Source organism: Pongo pygmaeus, chromosome 5, assembly GCF_028885625.2.
Source record: "Pongo pygmaeus isolate AG05252 chromosome 5, NHGRI_mPonPyg2-v2.0_pri, whole genome shotgun sequence".
NCBI lineage: Eukaryota > Metazoa > Chordata > Mammalia > Primates > Hominidae > Pongo > Pongo pygmaeus.
The window spans coordinates 37649668-37669561 of NC_072378.2; the positions used below are offsets into that span (position 1 = coordinate 37649668).

The window sequence follows — 19894 nt, forward strand, 5'->3', positions numbered from 1 at the left end:
GTGTGTATTTCAGTCGTAAATTTAAGATTTCTGCCAGCTGCAGTCTACTTGGTGATGAAATTCATGTTTGGTTGTGTCCCCTGTGCTACCTTTTCTAATGGATTCGGGTTTTTTCCTTCTGGGTTAATCTTTTGAACTCGTGACTTTTTTTTTTTTTTTTTTTTTTTTTTAAGCGAGAGAGAGATGAGGGTCGGTAGTGGCTAGGTAAGAGCCTTAATTTTTTTTTTTTTTTTAAATGAAATAGAGACAAGGTCTGACTATGTTGCCAGGGTTGGTCTCTGACTCCTGGCCTCAAGTGATCCTCTTGCCTTGTCCTCCCAAAGTGTTGGGATTACAGGCGTTAGCCACCATGCCCCACCAAGAGTCTTATTTTATTAAGGATCCTAGTAGACATATGGAGAATAGGGTGGAAATCAGCTTTTAGTAATACTTATTAAAGTAATAGAAAGGAATGCAAAGATGACTTCAGATTAATGTGCTGTGGACTTACAGTGTTAATATTACTGTTAAAGATGTTCTGTGTTTTTAGGTAAGCACACTTCCTGCCAACTGATTCATTTTCCTTCCTGGTCTAGTGAGCTCTCTAGTTGTGTTAACTGCTATTCTCTGGGGTTTTCCATAGTGAGATCATTAAATTTTGACATCCTAAGATTATAATCAGAATCAATAGGAAGACTGTTGTATCAGGAAGCAACGTAAGAGATGTGGGACATGGCATGGGCTTCTGTGCTTTCTGACTGCTGGTTGCTATTAACAATCTCTTTTTCATATATTTCCTGTATTTAGCTATAAGAACAGTCAACTTTTTTAAAGCACTACTTTTCTGAGATAGGAAGAGAAGTCTTTTCAGTTTCTTCAAGTTTCTGGATTCCTTTTTCATTTTGAAGAATGTAGATATATAGAGAACTTTCGAGTTCAGAAAGACTTGGGTTACTATTTGGGCTCTCTTGTGTGTGTGACCAAGACAAATAATCTCTCTAGGCCTCAATTTCCTTACCTACGAAATGAGAAATAAAAATACTTTCCTCAGAGTTACTGTGGGGACTAAGTGAAATACCCTATTTGTAAAGAACCTAGGACAGTGTTTATTTAGCACATTATAGTTGCTCAAAAAATAGTAGTTATTAACATTGCTGTCATTATTAGAGCAAGTAAACATTTAAAGGAATGTTACTCAGATCCTTACCCCAGCTCATTGTCTTCGTTGTTTGTTTTAAGGTATTCAAATATTGTCATAATTCATAATAGTTTTTAGTACCTTACTTTGTAAAGAGAAATACTGTTCAGCTGTGTGCTTTTAGCAGTGAAGCCCACGAGCCTCTGGTCATGGGAGAAAACTAAGGTTCTTTTAGATAGAAAGGTACTTTGGTTTAAAGAAAATGTTAGGGCATTTTCTCAAGAATAGAACTTTTGCATCTGTACTCTTTCAGTCTTAGAGAAGAAAAACTTTCTCCTGGGTGGGGAAATGACACAAATAACTGTACTAGATGCATGGAAACTTGGAAATGAAACTAGTTTACTCTTCTTTGCAAATTGAAAGGTGAAAAAAGCGATGACAGGGTTCTTTCCATTTGTCTGATCATGATCCAACAATCTTAGTGACAACAAATAGAAATTTTATTAAATAAAATAACTTGCAAATGAATGAAACATTCTTTTTAAAAATAACAGCTTTATTGAGATATAATTCACATACCATAAAATTCACTCTTTTAAAGTGTACAATTCAGTGGTATTTAGTATATTCGTTTATAGTATAGATGGTTTTGTGCAACCATCACCACTAATTTCAGAACATTTTCATCATCCCGAAAAGAAACTACATACCTGTTTACAGTCACTCCCCATCCACCCCACTCCAGACCCTGGTAACTACTAATCTACTTTCTGTTTCTGTGGATTTACCTCTTTTGGACATTTTATATATATGGAGTAATATGATATGAGGCCTTTTGTGAGTGGCTTCTTTTATTAAGCACAGTGATTTCAGGCTTGTCCGCACTGTAGTATGTATCAGTACTTCATTCCATTTTGTGGCTGAATAATATTCCATAGTGTAGGTACACCACATTTTGTTCATTCATCAGTTGATGGATATTTGAGTTGTTTTCACTTTTGGGCTATTGTGAATAATGCTTTTATGAACATTTATGCAGAGGTTTTTGTTTGGATATATATTTTCTATTCTTCTGCTGATAAATAGGAGTGGAATCGCTGGGTCGTGTAGTAACTTGGTGAAACTAAGCATCTTTTAAGTTCTCTCAGTTATTCACATGAGCCCCATGTACTCAGCACATCAAATGGTCATTGTATTAATGCCTAGAAGATAAGAGGCAATCTGTACCATTGCAGGCTTTGGCACGTGTGGTGGCCTGTAATCCCAGAATTTTGGAAGGCTGAGGCAGGTGGATTGCTTGAGGCCAGGAGTCCGAGACCAGCCTGGCCAACATGGTGAAACCCCCCCATCTCTACTAAAAATACAAATTAGCTGGGCTTGGTGGTGTGCGCCTGTAGTCCCAGCTACTCAGGAGGCTGATGCCCAAGAATCTCTTGAACCTGGGAGACGGAGGTTGCAGTGAACTGAGATTGTGTCACTCCGCTCCAGCCTGGGCAACAGAGCGAGAGATCGTCTCAAAAAAAAAATGCAGGCTGTGAAATCTGACTGCCTAGGTTAAAATCCCAGCTCTGCTTTCTAGCTATGTGATCTTATGGGATTTAATTAACGTCTCGGTGCATCAGTCTCCCCATCTCTAAAATAGGGATAGAGTATCTGTTCCATGGGGCTGTTATGAGGATTAAATGAGATAATATGTAATAATTGATTAGGAGGTACACAATAATATTAGCTATTGTAGGAATGATAGTTGCGATGATAGTAGCTATCATTTTTGTTTTCTCTCCTTGCTTCAGTTTTTGAAACTGAAATTGAAAAGCTTTGATCTGGCTGGGTGTGGTGGCTCACACTTGTAATCCCAGCACTTTGGGAGGCTGAGACGAGTGGATCATTTGAGGTCAGGAGTTCGAGACCAGCCTGGCCAACATGGTGAAACTCCGTCTCTACTAAAAACACACAAAAAAATTAGCTGGGCTTGGTGGCACAAACCTGTGGGGGGAAAGAAAAAAGCTTTGGTCAGTGTGTGTGTGTGTGTGTGTGTGTGTGTGTGTGTGTGTGTGTCTGGAGCTTGGGCACAGGAGAAAAAAAAAATCACCTTTTTTTTTTTTTTTTTGAGATGAGGTCTCCCTCTGTTGCCCAGGCTGGAGTGCAACGCCAGCCTGGCACGATCTCAGCTCACTGCAGCCTCTGCCTCCCAGGTTTAAACGATTCTCCTGCCTCAGCCTCCTGAGTAGCTGGGATTACAGGCACATGCCACCATGCCCAGCTAATTTTTGTATTTTTAGTAGAGAAGGGCGTTTTGCCATGTTGGCCAGGCTGGTCTTGAACTCTCGACCTCAAGTGATCTCTTGACCTCAAGCCCACCTCAGCCTCCCAAAGTTCTGAGATTACAGGTGTGAGCCACCGTGCCCAGCCCTGGCTAATTTTTGTATTTTTTATAGAGACAGGTCTTGCCATGTTGCCCAGGCTGGTCATGAACTCCTGGACTCAAGCAGTCTGCCCACTTCATCCTCCCAAGTGTTGGGATTACAAGTGTGAGCCTCTGCGTCTGGCCAAAATCCAAATTACCTGAGTCCTCCAGGCCCTTCGTTGTTAGAAAGAGAGGCCAAGTTAAGAACCTGAAGCCAATCCTAAAATAATAATGAATCTGATAGGAGATTTAGTGTAAAAGTCACAGCCTGTCTGGGCAGGTACGTTACAACTTGTTCTTGGCTTGGAGATGTTTTACTGGTAGAGTGAGTGACTAGAAGATACTAAATTATCGTTGAAACAGCATAGATCACCTGTTCTGGAAGACTAATGTGGAGTGAGTGTGTGAACCTAGATCAGTTGCCAACATGTTTGGCATTTAAATTTGATAGATCTTTTTCCCATATTTGCGCTAGCTCTTTTATCAGTGCTAAACAAACACCTGTTGATTTTTCCTACCAAGATGTTTGCACTGTTTCAACTAGGCAAAACAGCTATGTCAATACATTCTATGGTGTTGGTTTTATTAAAGAGAGTGACGGAGGTTAATCAGAACTTTTGTTCCATTTTGTCTGCGTGGCAGCATATTCCATGGCATTCTTTTCTCTGCATATGTGGTGTGATTTCTTCAAGATGCAGTGTGTTAACTAACCTCTGGTTTTTAGCTCTAGCTTAAGTGGAGGCCTAGGTTTTGTAGAGATCTAATCTTCACTTACTAAATATTGTTAAGTGCCTGCTGGTATGTGTCATGCTCTGCCAGGTGGCAAGGGGGCTACAGAAAAAGATATGGCACCACTATGGCTTTCTAGGAGCTAAAAAATCTTCTTGGCATCATGGCTTCCTCTGGAGAAGATGCTGTGTATGATTGACTTTCTGGTTTTTCCACTAAACGTATGTTACATTTGTAATCAGACAAACTTAAAAGTGGAATTGGGTGAAAACACATTGTTGAATGCAAAGAGCAAGATGTAGAAAGATATGTACAATGTGCAGTCTTTTATGTGAAGTTTAAAAACATAAAAAATACTGTGTGTTGTTTATGGATCTGTGAATATATGTAGAGGTATAAAAACAGATGGGAGGAGTTCCCTCCAATTTCAGAATAATTGTTATCTCTTGGGAAGTGAAGGAACAGGACTAGGGACTGCAATTGGGGCATCAGTAGTCTAACACTTTGTTTTTGTTTTGTTTTGTTTTGTTTTTTTGAGATGGAGTCTTACTCGGTTGCCAGGCTGGAGTGCAGTGGCCTGATCTCCGCTCACTGCAACTTCTGCCTCCCGGGTTCAAGCGATTCTCCTGCCTTGGCCTCCCGAGTAGCTGGGACTACAGATGCGTCCACCACGCCCAGCTAATTTTTTTGTATTTTTAGTAGAGATGGGGTTTCACCATTTTGGCCAGGATAGTCTTGATCTCCTGACCTCGTGACCCACCCACCTTGGCCTCCCAAAGTGCTGGATTACAGGCGTGAGCCACTGTGACTGGCCTAACACTTTTTTTCTTAAATGAAATGTGACAAATGTTAACATTTGTAAATCAGAGTGATGGGTTCGTGGATGTTTATTGTATCATTTTCTGTACTTTTCTTTGTGTTTGAAAATGTCAATTAAATGCTTTTTCACTTGTGTTAGAGCAAATGTTTTGTGTTTTTTTTTAACTTGTGTTGGAGAGATCAGCTAGTTAGCCATGGAATTAAGTAAAATTTAAAGTAACGATTTAGAGTCAAAATAAGTCCTATTTACAGTCTGATGTTATTTATATAAAGTTTAAAAAACATGCAAAATCATACATTATTTAGGGATACATACATAGAAAATAAAAATATAAAAATGAGTGTGAAAAATGCCAGATCCAATAGAGTGACTTCCTAGGAAGGGAGGCAGGGGTATTCCAGGGTTTTTTGTTTTGTTTTGTTTTGTTTTTGACACGGAGTTTCACTCTTGTTGCCCTGGCTGGAGTGCAATGGCACGATCTCGGCTCACTGCAACCTCTGCCTCCCAGACTCAAGCAATTCTTATGCCTCAGCGTCCTGATTAGCTGGGATTTTAGGTGTGTGCCACCAAGCCCAGCTAATTTTTATTTTTAGTAGAGATGGGGTTTTGCTGTGTTGGCCAGGCCAGTCTTGAACTGCTGGACTCAAGTGATCTGCCTGCCTTGGCCTCTCAAAGTGCAGGGATTACAGGTGTGAGCCATGGTGCCCAGCCCTGATTGTGTCTTATATTATGATCTAAATCTAGTTTATTTTTAAAAAGTAATATAAGCCCTAATTTATGTATGTTAGGGAACTAGAGAAGACTTGAGTTAGTAGATGCTGGGGGTAGGGGTATGGAAAGTTTCATGAGGGGTGTAGAATTTGAAGAGAATGTTGCAGGATGGATACAATTTTGAAAAGGGATGTAGAAAATAGAAAAGCATTCCAAGTAGGGAAAAGAGCCTTATTTAATAATGGGTTTAATAAGTTTGGAAGGTGGAGTGGAGATCAGTCTTTCTTAGAGCTGAGTTTGGGTTTGGAAGGAGTAGGGATGGTACAGACAGTGATAGGTGAATTATAAATGTCAGGAAATTGAGCACCTTAATCATTGGGCTCTTCTGGTCTATCTCCATTTAGTCTCCGTGATCATCTCGGTTTCTCTTTTCTAACTTCTTGCCTGTCTTTTTTAAGCTGCAATAAACTGATTTATTATACAGAGTGTTCCAGTTTTAGATACATCATGGTTTAGTTCAAGAATATGTTAACAAATTCAATTTGGGCCCTGATACCTTTGCTGATGAAGTCCATCATTTATCTTAGCCTTCCTGGCTGTGCCAGCACCTTGGGCTGACAGCTTTAGAAAATAGTCTACTGTGATTTTAAGATTCCTTTCCTAGATGGTAATTGATGGCCTCTGGCCCTTCAGCCTGCACAAATTAGGTTTGCTTTTTCTCTGCATGGGTTACTGGCAGATGGTAATACTTCTTTAAGGAGAGGATCTGAGGACCCTCTCTTATTTTTCTACCCAGTCACCTTACCTAACCGGCCTGTTGAGATCTTCCTGCAGTTTATCCTCTGATTTTATATTTTACTGTGAAGAGGTCTTGTGGGCTTGAAGAATTCAGGTGTACTCTTAGATTATTTGCAGCTGCTAATGTGCATATCAGTAGCCCTTTGGGGTTTTTTTTTTTTTCCCCGCAGTTGGTGGGGGTGTGTAACACCCCCTTCCTCTCTCAGCAGAACTTTCCCTTTACTCTTTGATTCCTCTTTTTTTCTCTCTGCCTAGGAAACCCTTTAAACACATCAATTAGTATTGTTTTCAAAGTTTGTATTTCTGTAGTAATATATGTAATAGTTTGCTTACACATTACTTATTAATCTTCCAGAGAGGTTTAGGGAGTAAAGATTCTTTTTTTTTTTTTTAATTATTATTATACTTTAAGTTTTAGGGTACATGTGCACAATGTGCAGGTTAGTTACATATGTATACATGTGCCATGCTGGTGTGCTGCACCCATTAACTCGCCATTTAGCATTAAGTATATCTCCTAATGCTATCCATCCCCCCTCCCCCCACCTCACAACAGTCCCCAGAGTGTGATGTTCCCCTTCCTGTGTCCATGTGTTCTCATTGTTCAATTCCCATCTATGAGTGAGAACATGCGGTGTTTGTTTTTTGTCCTTGCGATAGTTTACTGAGAATGATGATTTCCAATTTCATCCATGTCCCTACAAAGGACATGAACTCATCATTTTTTATGGCTGCATAGTATTCCATGGTGTATATGTGCGACATTTTCTCAATCCAGTCTATCATTGTTGGACATTTGGGTTGGTTCCAAGTCTTTGCTATTGTGAATAGTGCTGCAATAAACATACGTGTGCATATGTCTTTATAGCAGCATGATTTATAGTCCTTTGGGTATATACCCAGTAATGGGATGGCTGGGTCAAATGGTATTTCTAGTTCTAGATCCCTGAGGAATCGCCACACTGACTTCCACAATGCTTGAACTAGTTTACAGTCCCACCAACAGTGTAAAAGTGTTCCTATTTCTCCACATCCTCTCCAGCACCTGTTGTTTCCTGACTTTTTAATGATCACCATTCTAACTGGTGTGAGATGGTATCTCACTGTGGTTTTGATTTGCATTTCTCTGATGACCAGTGATGATGAGCATTTTTTCATGTGTCTTTTGGCTGCATAAATGTCTTCTTTTGAGAAGTATCTGTTCATATCCTTCGCCTACTTTTTGATGGGGTTCTTTGTTTTTTTCTTGTAAATTTGTTTGAGTTCATTGTAGATTCTAGATATTAGCCCTTTGTCAGATGAGTAGGTTGCAAAAATTTTCTCCCATTTTGTAGATTGCCTGTTCACTCTGATGGTAGTTTCTTTTGCTGTGCAGAAGCTCTTGAGTTTAATTAGATCCCATTTGTCAATTTTGGCTTTTGTTGCCATTGCTTTTGGTGTTTTAGACATGAAGTCCTTGTCCATGCCTATGTCCTGAATGGTAATGCCTAGGTTTTCTTCTAGGGTTTTTATGGTTTTAGGTCTAACGTTTAAGTCTTTAATCCATCTTGAATTAATTTTTGTATAAGGTGTAAGGAAGGGATCCAGTTTCAGCTTTCTACATATGGCTAGCCAGTTTTCCCAGCACCATTTATTAAATAGGGAATCCTTTCCCCATTGCTTGTTTTTCTCAGGTTTGTCAAAGATCAGATAGTTGTAGATATGCGGCGTTATTTCTGAGGGCTCTGTTCTGTTCCATTGATCTATATCTCTGTTTTGGTACCAGTACCATGCTGTTTTGGTTACTGTAGCCTTGTAGTATAGTTTGAAGTCAGGTAGCGTGATGCCTCCAGCTCTGTTCTTTTGGCTTAGGATTGACTTGGTGATGCGGGCTCTTTTTTGGTTCCATATGAACTTTAAAGTAGTTTTTTCCAATTCTGTGAAGAAAGTCATTGGTAGCTTGATGGGGATGGCATTGAATCTATAAATTACCTTGGGCAGTATGGCCATTTTCACGATATTGATTCTTCCCTACCCATGGGCATGGAATGTTGTTCCATTTGTTTGTATCCTCTTTTATTTCATTGAGCAGTAGTTTATAGTTCTCCTTGAAGAGGTCCTTCACATCCCTTGTAAGTTGGATTCCTAAGTATTTTATTCTCTTTGAAGCAATTGTGAATGGGAGTTCACTCATGATTTGGCTCTCTGTTTGTCTGTTATTGGTGTATAAGAATGCTTGTGATTTTTGTACATTGATTTTGTATCCTGAGACTTTGCTGAAGTTGCTTATCAGCTTAAGGAGATTTTGGGCTGAGACAATGGGGTTTTCTAGATATACAATCATGTTGTCTGCAAACAGGGACAGTTTGATTTCCTCTTTTCCTAATTGAATACCCTTTATTTCCTTATCCTGCCTAATTGCCCTGGCCAGAACTTCCAACACTATGTTGAATAGGAGTGGTGAGAGAGGGCATCCCTGTCTTGTGCCAGTTTTCAAAGGGAATGCTTCCAGTTTTTGCCCATTCAGTATGATATTGGCTGTGGGTTTGTCATAGATAGCTCTTATTATTTTGAGATACGTCTCATCAATACCTAATTTATTGAGAGTTTTTAGCATGAAGCGTTGTTGAATTTTGTCAAAGGCCTTTTCTGCATCTATTGAGATAATCATGTGGTTTTTGTCTTTGGTTCTGTTTATATGCTGGGTTACATTTATTGATTTGCGTATATTGAACCAGCCTTGCATCCCAGGGATGAAGCCCACTTGATCATGGTGGATAAGCTTTTTGATGTGCTGCTGTATTCGGTTTGCCAGTATTTTATTGAGGATTTTTGCATCAATGTTCATCAAGGATATTGGTCTAAAATTCTCTTTTTTTGTTGTGTCTCTGCCCGGCTTTGGTATCAGGATGATGCTGGCCTCATAAAATGAGTTATGGAGGATTCCCTCTTTTTCTATTGATTGGAATAGTTTCAGAAGGAATGGTACCAGTTCCTCCTTGTACCTCTGGTAGAATTCGGCTGTGAATCCATCTGGTCCTGGACTCTTTTTGGTTGATAAGCTATTGATTATTGCCACAATTTCAGATCCTGTTATTGGTCTACTCAGAGATTCAACTTCTTCCTGGTTTAGTCTTGGGAGGGTGTATGTGTCGAGGAATTTATCCATTTTTTCTAGATTTTCTAGTTTATTTGCGTAGAGGTGTTTGTAGTATTCTCTGATGGTAGTTTGTATTTCTGTGGGATCGGTGGTGATATCCCCTTTATCATTTTTTATTGTGTCTATTTGATTCTTCTCTCTTTTTTTCTTTATTAGTCTTGCTAGCGGTCTATCAATTTTGTTGATCCTTTCAAAAAACCAGCTCCTGGATTCATTAATTTTTTGAAGGGTTTTTTTTGTCTCTATTTCCTTCAGTTCTGCTCTGATTTTAGTTATTTCTTGCCTTCTGCTAGCTTTTGAATGTGTTTGCTCTTGCTTTTCTAGTTCTTTTAATTGTGATGTTAGGGTGTCAATTTTGGATCTTTCCTGCTTTCTCTTGTGGGCATTTAGTGCTATAAATTTCCCTGTACACACTGCTTTGAATGTGTCCCAGAGATTCTGGTATGTTGTGTCTTTGTTCTCGTTGGTTTCAAAGAACATCTTTATTTCTGCCTTCATTTCGTTATGTACCCAGTAGTCAGTCATTCAGGAGCGGGTTGTTCAGTTTCCATGTAGTTGAGCGGTTTTGAGTGAGTTTCTTGGGAGTAAAGATTCTTATAGCCAAAGAAGTAGGGACTGTATTCATAAATTAAAGATTATATATAAAATTTCCTCTGAAATCTTAATAGGAATCAATGTGAAAGTGATTGATTTGGCTATATTTTTATTTAAAAGCATCCTTTAGGATCACCTCTGTTATGTGAAACAAGTATTTGGTAAGCTTGTTTCAATTTCTAAATGTTGAGTATGGATTAAATTATAAAAATGGGAGGGAGGAAGAAAATCAACATTTCTTGGGCACCGAGTGTTTGCTGGGTAGTGTTCTAACATTTGCAAATCTACGTCACTTCCAGCTTAACATTAAATGAGCATTACCACCCACCAGGAATTGTGCTAAAGGGCTTTCGACATATTATCCCACTTAAACCTTCTAACCTTCTCAAGATTGCTTATTTCTTATAAAGGTGATACTTGTACATGATACTAAATCAGAAACGGTTTGCAGTGAAAACTAAGTCTCTTTGGTGTCCCATCATCTTCCAGTCATCTGGTTCCTATTCCAAACTGCTGCTAACAGTGTCTTTTGTATTCTTGCAGATAACTCTGATATTCTTTCAGATACATAGACCTAATCATACATAAAATGCATGTATCTATTTTAAAGATTTTTACAAAAATGGTGTCATACATGTAGTTCTGCATCTTTTTTCAATTAATGTCTGAGTTTATTTCATGTCAGTGAATATAGAACTGCCTCATTCTTTTTTTTTTTGAGACAGAGTCTTGCTCTATCACCCAAGCTGTAGTGCAGTGGTACGATCTCGGCCCACTGCAACCTCCACCTCCCCAGCTCAAGCCATTCTCCTGCCTCAGCCTCCTGAGTAGTTGGGATTACAGGCGCCTGCCACCATGCCCGGCTAATTTATGTGTTTTTTAGTAGAGATGGGGTTTCACCATGTTGGCCAGGCTGGTCTTGAACTCCTGAGCTTAGGTGATCTGCCTGCTTTGGCCTCCCCAAGTACTGGGATTACAGGCGTGAGCCACCGCACCTGGCCAGAACTGCCTCATTCTTTTTAAAAGATGTACTTTACCTACTTTCCTGTTGGTAATTATCCTTTCTATTTTAATAGGTAAGTTAGCTCCTTTATATTTATTGGAATTACTGATATATTTAGTTATTTAGTTTTAGTTCAATTTTTAATATTTTCTTCGTCTTTTTTTTTTTTTTTTTTTTGAGATAGGACTTACTCTGTTGCCCAGGCTATAGTGCAATGACACGATGATAGGTCACTGTAGTCTCAAACTCCTGGGTTCAAGTAATCATCTCACCTCAGCCTCCCAAGTAGCTAGAACTACAAGCATGCACACCACAGTTGGCTAATTTTTAAATTTTTTGTAGGTACAAGGTCTTGCTATGTTGCTCAGGCTGGTCAAACTTCTAGCCTCAAGCAGTTCTTACACCTCAGCATCCCAAAGTGCTGGGATTACAGATGTGAGCTACCATGCTTGGCCTTTTAAAAATATTTTCTTCTTAAAAAAATCTTTCACTATGTGGACTGTGCTTGCTTTTGAGGGGAGGGCATATATCTATATATCTATATATCTATATATCTATATATATATCAGAATATATATATATCAGAATATATATATCAGAATATATATATATATCAGAATATATATATATATTCTGATAATTTGGAAGATTTATCTTTTTATTCTAGTGATTGTGTTTATAAGTGTAACTTTATACCATATTTCTTCAGACAGTACCCGTTGGCTCCCTACCATGAGCAATGATGAAATTAGTAAGTATATTTCCTCACCCCTCTCTTCCCACCTGCTTCTAGTTGATTATATTATTTTTCTTGGTTTTATTTTCTGTTGTAAAACATACATATTCGTCTATTAACATTTGCAAATCTACATTAGGATTTAATGTTAAGCAGGTAGTGACATAGATTTGCAAATTGAGCTATCTGCTTTAAATATCTTCTGAGCCCTGTCAGTAAAAGATGAAGAAGTCGATGCACTTCATTTGTCCACTTTTTCCTCCTTTTAACATTAGCCAATTATATTACTTTGACATTCTCTTTGCCTCAAATGTAATACCTAGTCGTAAGGTTGGGTCTGTTCAGGGCTCTCCACCAATCCTTTTGCCATGGTTTCTCCATCTCATGATTAGTTGAAGTTTGTTCTCTCACAGCTTCTTCAGACAGGTGTTAAGGAACACATTTTCCCTGAGTTCTTACATGTTGAAAAGTAGTTTTTTTTTCACTTTTATACTTAAACAATAGTTTGGCTTGATATATACTTATTCTTGAGTCATTTATTCTCATTTTCTTTCTTCTCTTCCTTCTCTTTCCCTTTCCTTTCCAACAGGGTCCAGGCTGGAGTGCAGTGGTGTGCTCACTGCAGCCTGGACCCTCCTGGGGTCAAGAGATCCCCCTGTCTCAGCCTCCCAAGTAGCTGAGGCTACTTGGCACCATGCCCAACTAATTTTTTATTTTCTTGTAGAAACAGGGTCTCACTTTGTTGCCCAGGCTGGTTTCGAACTCCTGGGCTCAAGCAGTCATTTTGCCCTGGCCTCCCAAAGTGCTGGGATTACAGGTGTGAGCCACCCCATCCAGCTCATTTTCTTTTAATTGTGGTACATTACCGAAAAGCACATGAAGCACAAATGTGTGGTATGATGGCTTAATGAATAATCACAAAGTGAACACCCCAGAAACTTCTGTGTCTATTTGCTGTCTTCTCCTTTCTTTCCTCCAGAGAGAACTATATCCTTTTATGTCATTTACTCCTTTCTTTCTTTATAATATTACTCTGCATGCATCCCTAAACAGTAGAAACTACTTTTGTCAGTTTTTGAAGTCTATATAAGTCGAATCATGCAGTATTTATTCTTATGCTTTACTTCATTTGTTCAACATGACATTTGTAAGATCCATCCACGTTGTTACTTGAAGCCCTACTTCACATATATTATCATTGGTGTGTAATGTTCTGCTATATAAACATATTGCAATTGATTTCTCTTGTCACTGTTGATGGACATTTGGGTTATTTCTGGTTTGGGGCTAAGACGAGCCATGGTGCTTTGAATAGTCTTATATATATCTCCTAATACATATATGTATATATTTATCTTAAGATGCATATTTGGGAGTGAAAATACTGGGTCTTAGGGTATGCATATTTCATTCTTCCTGGATATGACCAAATTACGTTTATACCTCTCCTGCAGTGTGTGAGCTCCTTAGGTCACCCTTCACTGTCTTTTAGCCAGTGAGCCTTTCAATTAGGCAATATTCCCACTTTAGATGAGGAAACAGGTTCAAAGGAGTCAAAAAGCTTACTGGAAGTTCATGGTGGTACTGAGTGCCAGAACTGGCGTTTGAACTCTGCTCTCTCCAGCTCTAAAGCCCGTTACCTTTCCATCCTGCCTTCTTTACACATAGGACATCCTGACAGGTGTGTAAGGCACTGAAACTTCACCAGGGAAAATGAACATTATCAAATATATTTTTTTAACGGGTAGATTGCTCTCTTTGGGGGATGGCTTGAGTACAGTTATTAGAGATAACCTATTTATCAAAGTCTCATCCAGTTTTGTGATGCAGATGGCACTCAGCCAACATATTTAGTTTCCCAGCTAAACTAACAATTTATTTCTTCCTTTTGTTTTTGCTTTTAGCATTCAGCCTGTATATGGAGCACAGCATCCTCCTCTTGACCCACGGCTCACCAAAAAGTAAGTCAAGACATTTTCCTTTTATCTATCTACTGCTGTCACCCCTATACCCTCCCTTATTCTGTTGAAATGACAGTTTCCACCTTGACATTTTTTAGCTTCTCTTCTGCCCTATTTTGGACCAGGAGATGAGCAATGTTCTTACTTCCAAATGATCCATTGCTAAATGGGAAATTAACTCCCATTAGAGATTTTGTGTTTTCCTATATTGGGAACTGATATATGTAGGGTTTGGTATTGGATTCTGTGGTCAAAAGAGAATAGTCAAAAGGTCTTTATTGATTAAATGTTGTCCCTGAAACCAGAACATTGATGACCTCCAGATCTTTTAGCAGGAGATCTGGTTTCTGAGGTTCACTGCTTCTGAATAATAGGTAGGTCTGCCACCTTTTCCTCACTTTTACTATGAGAACTAGGGCAACGGAATATAACTGTAGGCTGGCATTCTTTAGTTCCTCTTTCCCTTTGACACACTCAAAGAGACCCAGGCATATGTACGGTAGAGTTAAAAGCTATTTAGGGCTGGGCATGGTGGCTCACGCCTGTAATCCCAGCACTTTGGGAGGCCGAGGCAGGTGGATCACTTGAGGTCAGGAGTTCGAGACCAGCCTGGCCAACATGGTGAAACCCTGTCTCTGCTAAAAATACAAAAATTGGCTGGGTTGGTGGCAGGCACCTGTAATCCCAGCTACTTGGGAGGCTGAGGCATGAGAATCGCTTGAACCCAGGAGGCGGAGGTTGCAGTGAGCCGAGATCATGCCATTGCACTCCAGCCTGGGCAACAAAGCGAGATGCCGTCTCAAAAAAATAAAAATAAAAATAAATAAATAAAAGCTATTTAGGAGGCTATTTCTCTAGTGGAACTCTAATAAATTGTTTTCAAATGCAACAGAGACTCTAGTTAAATCCAAGATGTGTGGCTGTGTATCCATACCTCCAATTCTCCCTTTATCCCATCTTTCTCTCATGGACCATCACTGGGCCACAGTGATTTTAAATGAGGGGATAGGTCACCTTCAGAGATTTCCTAAGAACTTTGGCCTCTATGTGGGGACGTGCTTAATTTTAGAGACTAGTTTCTGGGAAAGTTGTTGTTTGTAATGAAAGCTGAATGGTTAGGGAGATACAGACCTAGGTTCTCATCTTCCTGGGGCCTGTGTATTAGTAGCTGCCCTTTCTTCCTTCACAGTCAATAGGGAAGTAAAGATAATGTACAATTATGGTTCCAGCTACATGACATTCTGGAAAAGGCAAAACATGGTGACAGTGAGAAGATCAGTTGCCAAGGGGTGGGGTTGAGGGGAGATATGAATAGGTAGAGTACTGAGGATTTTTAGGGCAGTGCAGCTACTCTGTGTGATACTATAAAAACGGTGGATACTGCCAGGCGCAGTGGCTCATGCCTGTAATCCCAGCACTTTGGGAGGCGGAGGTGGGCGGATCACTTGAGGTCAGGAGTTTGAGACCAGCCTGGCCAACATGGTGAAACCCCATCTCTACTAAAAATAAAAAAATCAGCCGGGCCTGGTGGCGGGCGCCTGTAATTTCAGTTACTTCGGAGGCTGAGGCAGGAGAATTGCTTGACCCTGGGAGCCAGGGGTTGTAGTGGGCTGAAATCAAGCCACTGCACTCCACCCTGGACAACACAGCAAGACTCTGTCTCAAAAAACAAAGCAAAACAAAACAAAACAAAACAAAACAAAAAACAGTGGATACGTGTCATTATGCATTTGTTCAAACCCACAGAATGTACAACACCAAGAGTGAACCCTAATTCAAACTACTGACTTTGAGTGATGATAATGTATCAGTGTAGGTTCATCACTTGTAACAAATGTACCACTGTGGTGGCGGATGTTCATAATGGAGAGGCTGTGCCTGTGTGGGAGAAGGGAGTGTATAGGAAATCTCTGTACCTTCCTCTGGATTTTGCTGTGAACCTAAAACTATTCTAAATATATAAATAATGTGGTTTTTTAAAAAAGAAAAGAAAAAAAGAATAATATACATTAAAGTATTTTGAATACCTAGAAGAATGCTGTATCAAATATGCATTATCAGTATTTAAAAATTTTAAAGATAACTTAGCTGAATATGTAGTACACTTTCTATAATTCTACCAACTTCTTTTTGCGATTTGGTGTGTGTATAAGGCACAGTCTTCTGAATTACTGAGGAAGCACGACTGCTGTTCTTGTCTGCAAGGTGCATGCTTTTTTTTTAAATCAGAAACCACTATTGTGTAGATTTCTTGAGAGCAGGGACTTTGTTTTGTTCATTACTGTACCCATAGCCTCTAGAACAGCATGTGGCACGTAGTAGGCAGTGAGTAAATATTTATTGAATGAAGGTATGAAACTGTCTCATTTACTTAAACAGCAGGCTTTTCTTTAATGTTCCTTGGTTTGCCCCTTTTGTTAGGTCTTCTTTTTTTTCTTTTGAGATAGGGTCGCTCTATTGAGGCTGGCTTGCAGTGGTGTGATCTTGGCTCACTGCAGCCTCCGCCTCCTGGGCTCAAGCAAGCCTCCCATCTCAGCCTCCCTAGTAGCTGGGACTACAGGCGTGCACCACCACATCTGGCTAATTTTTGTATTTTTTGTAGAGACACGGTTTTGCCATGTTGCCCAGGCTGGTCTCGAACCCCTTGGCTGAAGTGATCCACCTGCCTCGGCCTCCCAAAGTGCTGGAATTACAGGCATGAGCCACTGTGTCCGGCCTTTTTTTTTTTTTTTTTTTTTAAACAGTCTTGCACTGTTGCTCAGGCTAGAGTGCACTGGCATGATCAGGGCTCACTGCAGCCTTGACCTCCTGGGCTGAAGCTATCCTCCTGCCTCAGCTCCCGCATGCCTCACCCTCAACCTCACCCACAGTCGCTGGGACTACAGGCATGGGCCACCATGCCTGGCTAATTTTTGTATTTTTAGTGTAGATGGGGTTTCACCATGTTGCCCATGCTTGTCTCAAACTCCCAGACTCAAGTGATCAGCCTGCCTTGGCCTCCCAACGTGCTAGGATTACAGGGGTGAGCCACCGCACCTGTCTGTTAGCTCTTAAGGGGAGCATGTTTTCTGTGATATCTGTGTGATCGTCCCATTAAATAGAATGAATTCTACTCTTCTTTGGTTTTATCAAGAATCGACTTTCTGGTCTGTTGGCCAGTGAGGCAGGCATTACTGGTTACCTAACTGATAGTCTTCCCTGTGCCTGCTTCTTTCATGCTCAAGAACCGTAATTTTGTTCAGATATTGAGTAAGTAACAATGCACTTAGGGGAGGTATTAACATTGGCTTAAACCTTTCATGATAATTCTTTAGTAATCCCAGTCACTGGCATAGACTGGTCTCATCTCATTGGTTCTGGCCAATCAAAGAAAGTCTCCTGGGGGAGGGTTCTTGGAAAGATTTTCTTTTTTGATCAGAATGGGAGACGGTTCTGTGAAGAAAGCCTCTTTTTGCTGCCACTCACATTTCCTGCATTTGAATGTGGTAGTGTGAGTGTGATTCTGAAAGCTATAGCAGCCGACTCGTAACCCCGAGGCAAAAATAAAAAAAGACGAGAATAGCAAAGACAACGGCCTAGACCTACATCGTGGTCTTGGGATTTAAGGATCATAGTTGAGAATTATGTTACGTGTAACTACAACCATTCTGGTCACAGCCAGGAGTTATTGACTGGTAATAGATCTGTTCTAGCACAACCTTTGACAAACACGTGGCTAACCTATAAAGCCGTTCATCCACTCATATATAAAGCACTGAGTGTACTGTCCATTTTATGTTTTGATCAAGATCACCATACCTTGTCTGCACCTGTCATCAACTGAGCTTTTCCTAATTTTGTATTTAGGACAGATCTTCAGGAATATTTCCATATCCCAAACTGCCAAGGCAAACTTTATATACTATTGTTTTCTCACCTGTTGATGATATAAAATCATGAATATTTTCACTGATCTTTCAGCAGAGTTTCAGTCATGCTTTCAATAGGAGTAATTACTTAGCTTTACAGTTTGGGAGGAGTTTAGTTGTCACTGGATTAATTGGTTCCCTTTTTCATGTATGTGGTGGTTTGATGTTGATATTTTACAACATGGGGCCACGTCTACATCTGCACCAGACCATTTTACAATTTCAGATTGTTGCCATAAAACATTTATCGCCTCTATTTTAGTACCTTTGTCAGGACATTCTTATGACTTTCTCTGCTACATGATTATCGTTCCACTTCAGCCCATCATTAATTACTGTGTGGTTAATACACATCGCAGCAGAAGCCTTTACATTGGGTCTTCAATCATCTAAACTGCACAAACACAGTAAGTCATTCCCTGTCCATGTATATTGACTTTAATTTGCCAAATGATTACTATTAGTGATACTATTGCCAGCAATAATTTTTATAGCTCAGATAAAACTACTCTCGTTGCTGAGCAGCTCCATTGGCCACTTGATGGTATGACAAGCTTCTAAGTTTATTGTTTTTTGAATTGATGCTCAAGTATGCTAGGTCCTAATTCCGAGTTATAAAACTAGTTCACATGGAGCCACACTAGTTACTAAGATATCTGGATTTATTTGATTGTTACTAAATTTCTCCACTTCACATCACTTGCCAGTGTCAAACATTTTTCTAGAAAATTCTGTTAAGTAGAACATCCGTATTAGTAAGACAGTGTAGTATGATCAAATTACAGAATGCTTGATCTTTTGTACTCCTAAGCAGTGTAACCTGTGGCCACTCTTTTTCAACATATCCTTAGGTGTTTGTGTTACTAAGGTACTCATCACCAAACACTTTACCAAGTCAAATGTGCCATTTATTAGGTTTTTGAAATTTTTAGTATTCCCTGCACTTCTTGAATCCCTTTTTCTTTGCCACTTACCATCTCCATGACCTTGGGCACATTACTGAAACTTTCTGAGCCTTAGTTTCTTCATTCATAAAATAGAGATAGTAAGACTCACCTCACAGATTTGTGAGGATTTCATGAGGTATCTGCAAAGGTGCTTTCTAAACTATAATTTGTTGTACAGTTGTAAGGAGGTATGGTGAAGGTGTTCGTCAGAGGCCAGTTTGGTTGTGACTTTGATAGAGTTGTGTTTAAATAATCTTGGTTAGGGTGGGGCATGGTGGCTCACGCCTGTAATCCCAACGCTTTGGGAGGCCAAGGTGGACAGATCACCTGAGGTTAGGAGTTCGAGACCATCTTGGCCAACATTGGTGAAACCCTGTCTCTACTAAAAATACAAAAATTAGCTGGGCGTAGTGGCGTGCGCCTGTAATCCCAGCTACTCAAGATGCTGAGGCAAGAGAATCGCTTGAACCCGGAGGCGGAGGTTGCAGTGAGCCAAGATTGCACCACTGCACTCCAGCCTGGGAGACAGAGCGAGAATCCATCTCAATAATAATAATAATAATAATAATAATAAATAATTTTGGTTAGACTTCAAGCCACACTGTGGCATTCTTTTACATTGAGTTAAGTGTAAACTACTTGGGACTGTGTTTAAATGGAGTATATAAACCGAAGGCATCCCCAGCTGGAGTTACCTGGATTAACTTTTTGCTGCAACTACTGGGGTCAACAGAAAGGGGTGACATTTCTCTTACAGGGAGCCCATGCGTAGATGTGGCTTCTTTCCTGTCTAGTCAGAATAGGCTATGTGTGTCATTCCTAAGTCTTTTCCTACAAGTTGAGATTTTTTTTTTCCTACAGGGTGTGAGAGTCGGGCTATTGGCTGTGTATAGTTGGGGAGAATTATAACTGTGGTGGTGTGTGGCTCAGTTTACTTGGTGACTTCTCTTCCAAGGCTACAGATCCTTCTAGGCCCTGACCTTCTTCTTTTTAGCTGCTTTTTTCAAGGTAAAGTAAGTAGTTA

General features: G+C 39.8%; 1 protein-coding gene across 1 annotated transcript in view; it reads left to right on the forward strand.

The window, feature by feature from the left end:
• TBC1D22B (TBC1 domain family member 22B) overlaps window positions 1-19894 on the forward strand; it is a 77455-nt gene that overhangs the window by 1128 nt on the left and 56433 nt on the right. Inside the window, exon 2 of the mRNA XM_054490761.2 lies at window positions 13959-14015. Within this exon, the coding sequence (XP_054346736.1) occupies window positions 13959-14015 (57 nt within the window). The remainder of the gene's footprint in view (window positions 1-13958; window positions 14016-19894) is intronic.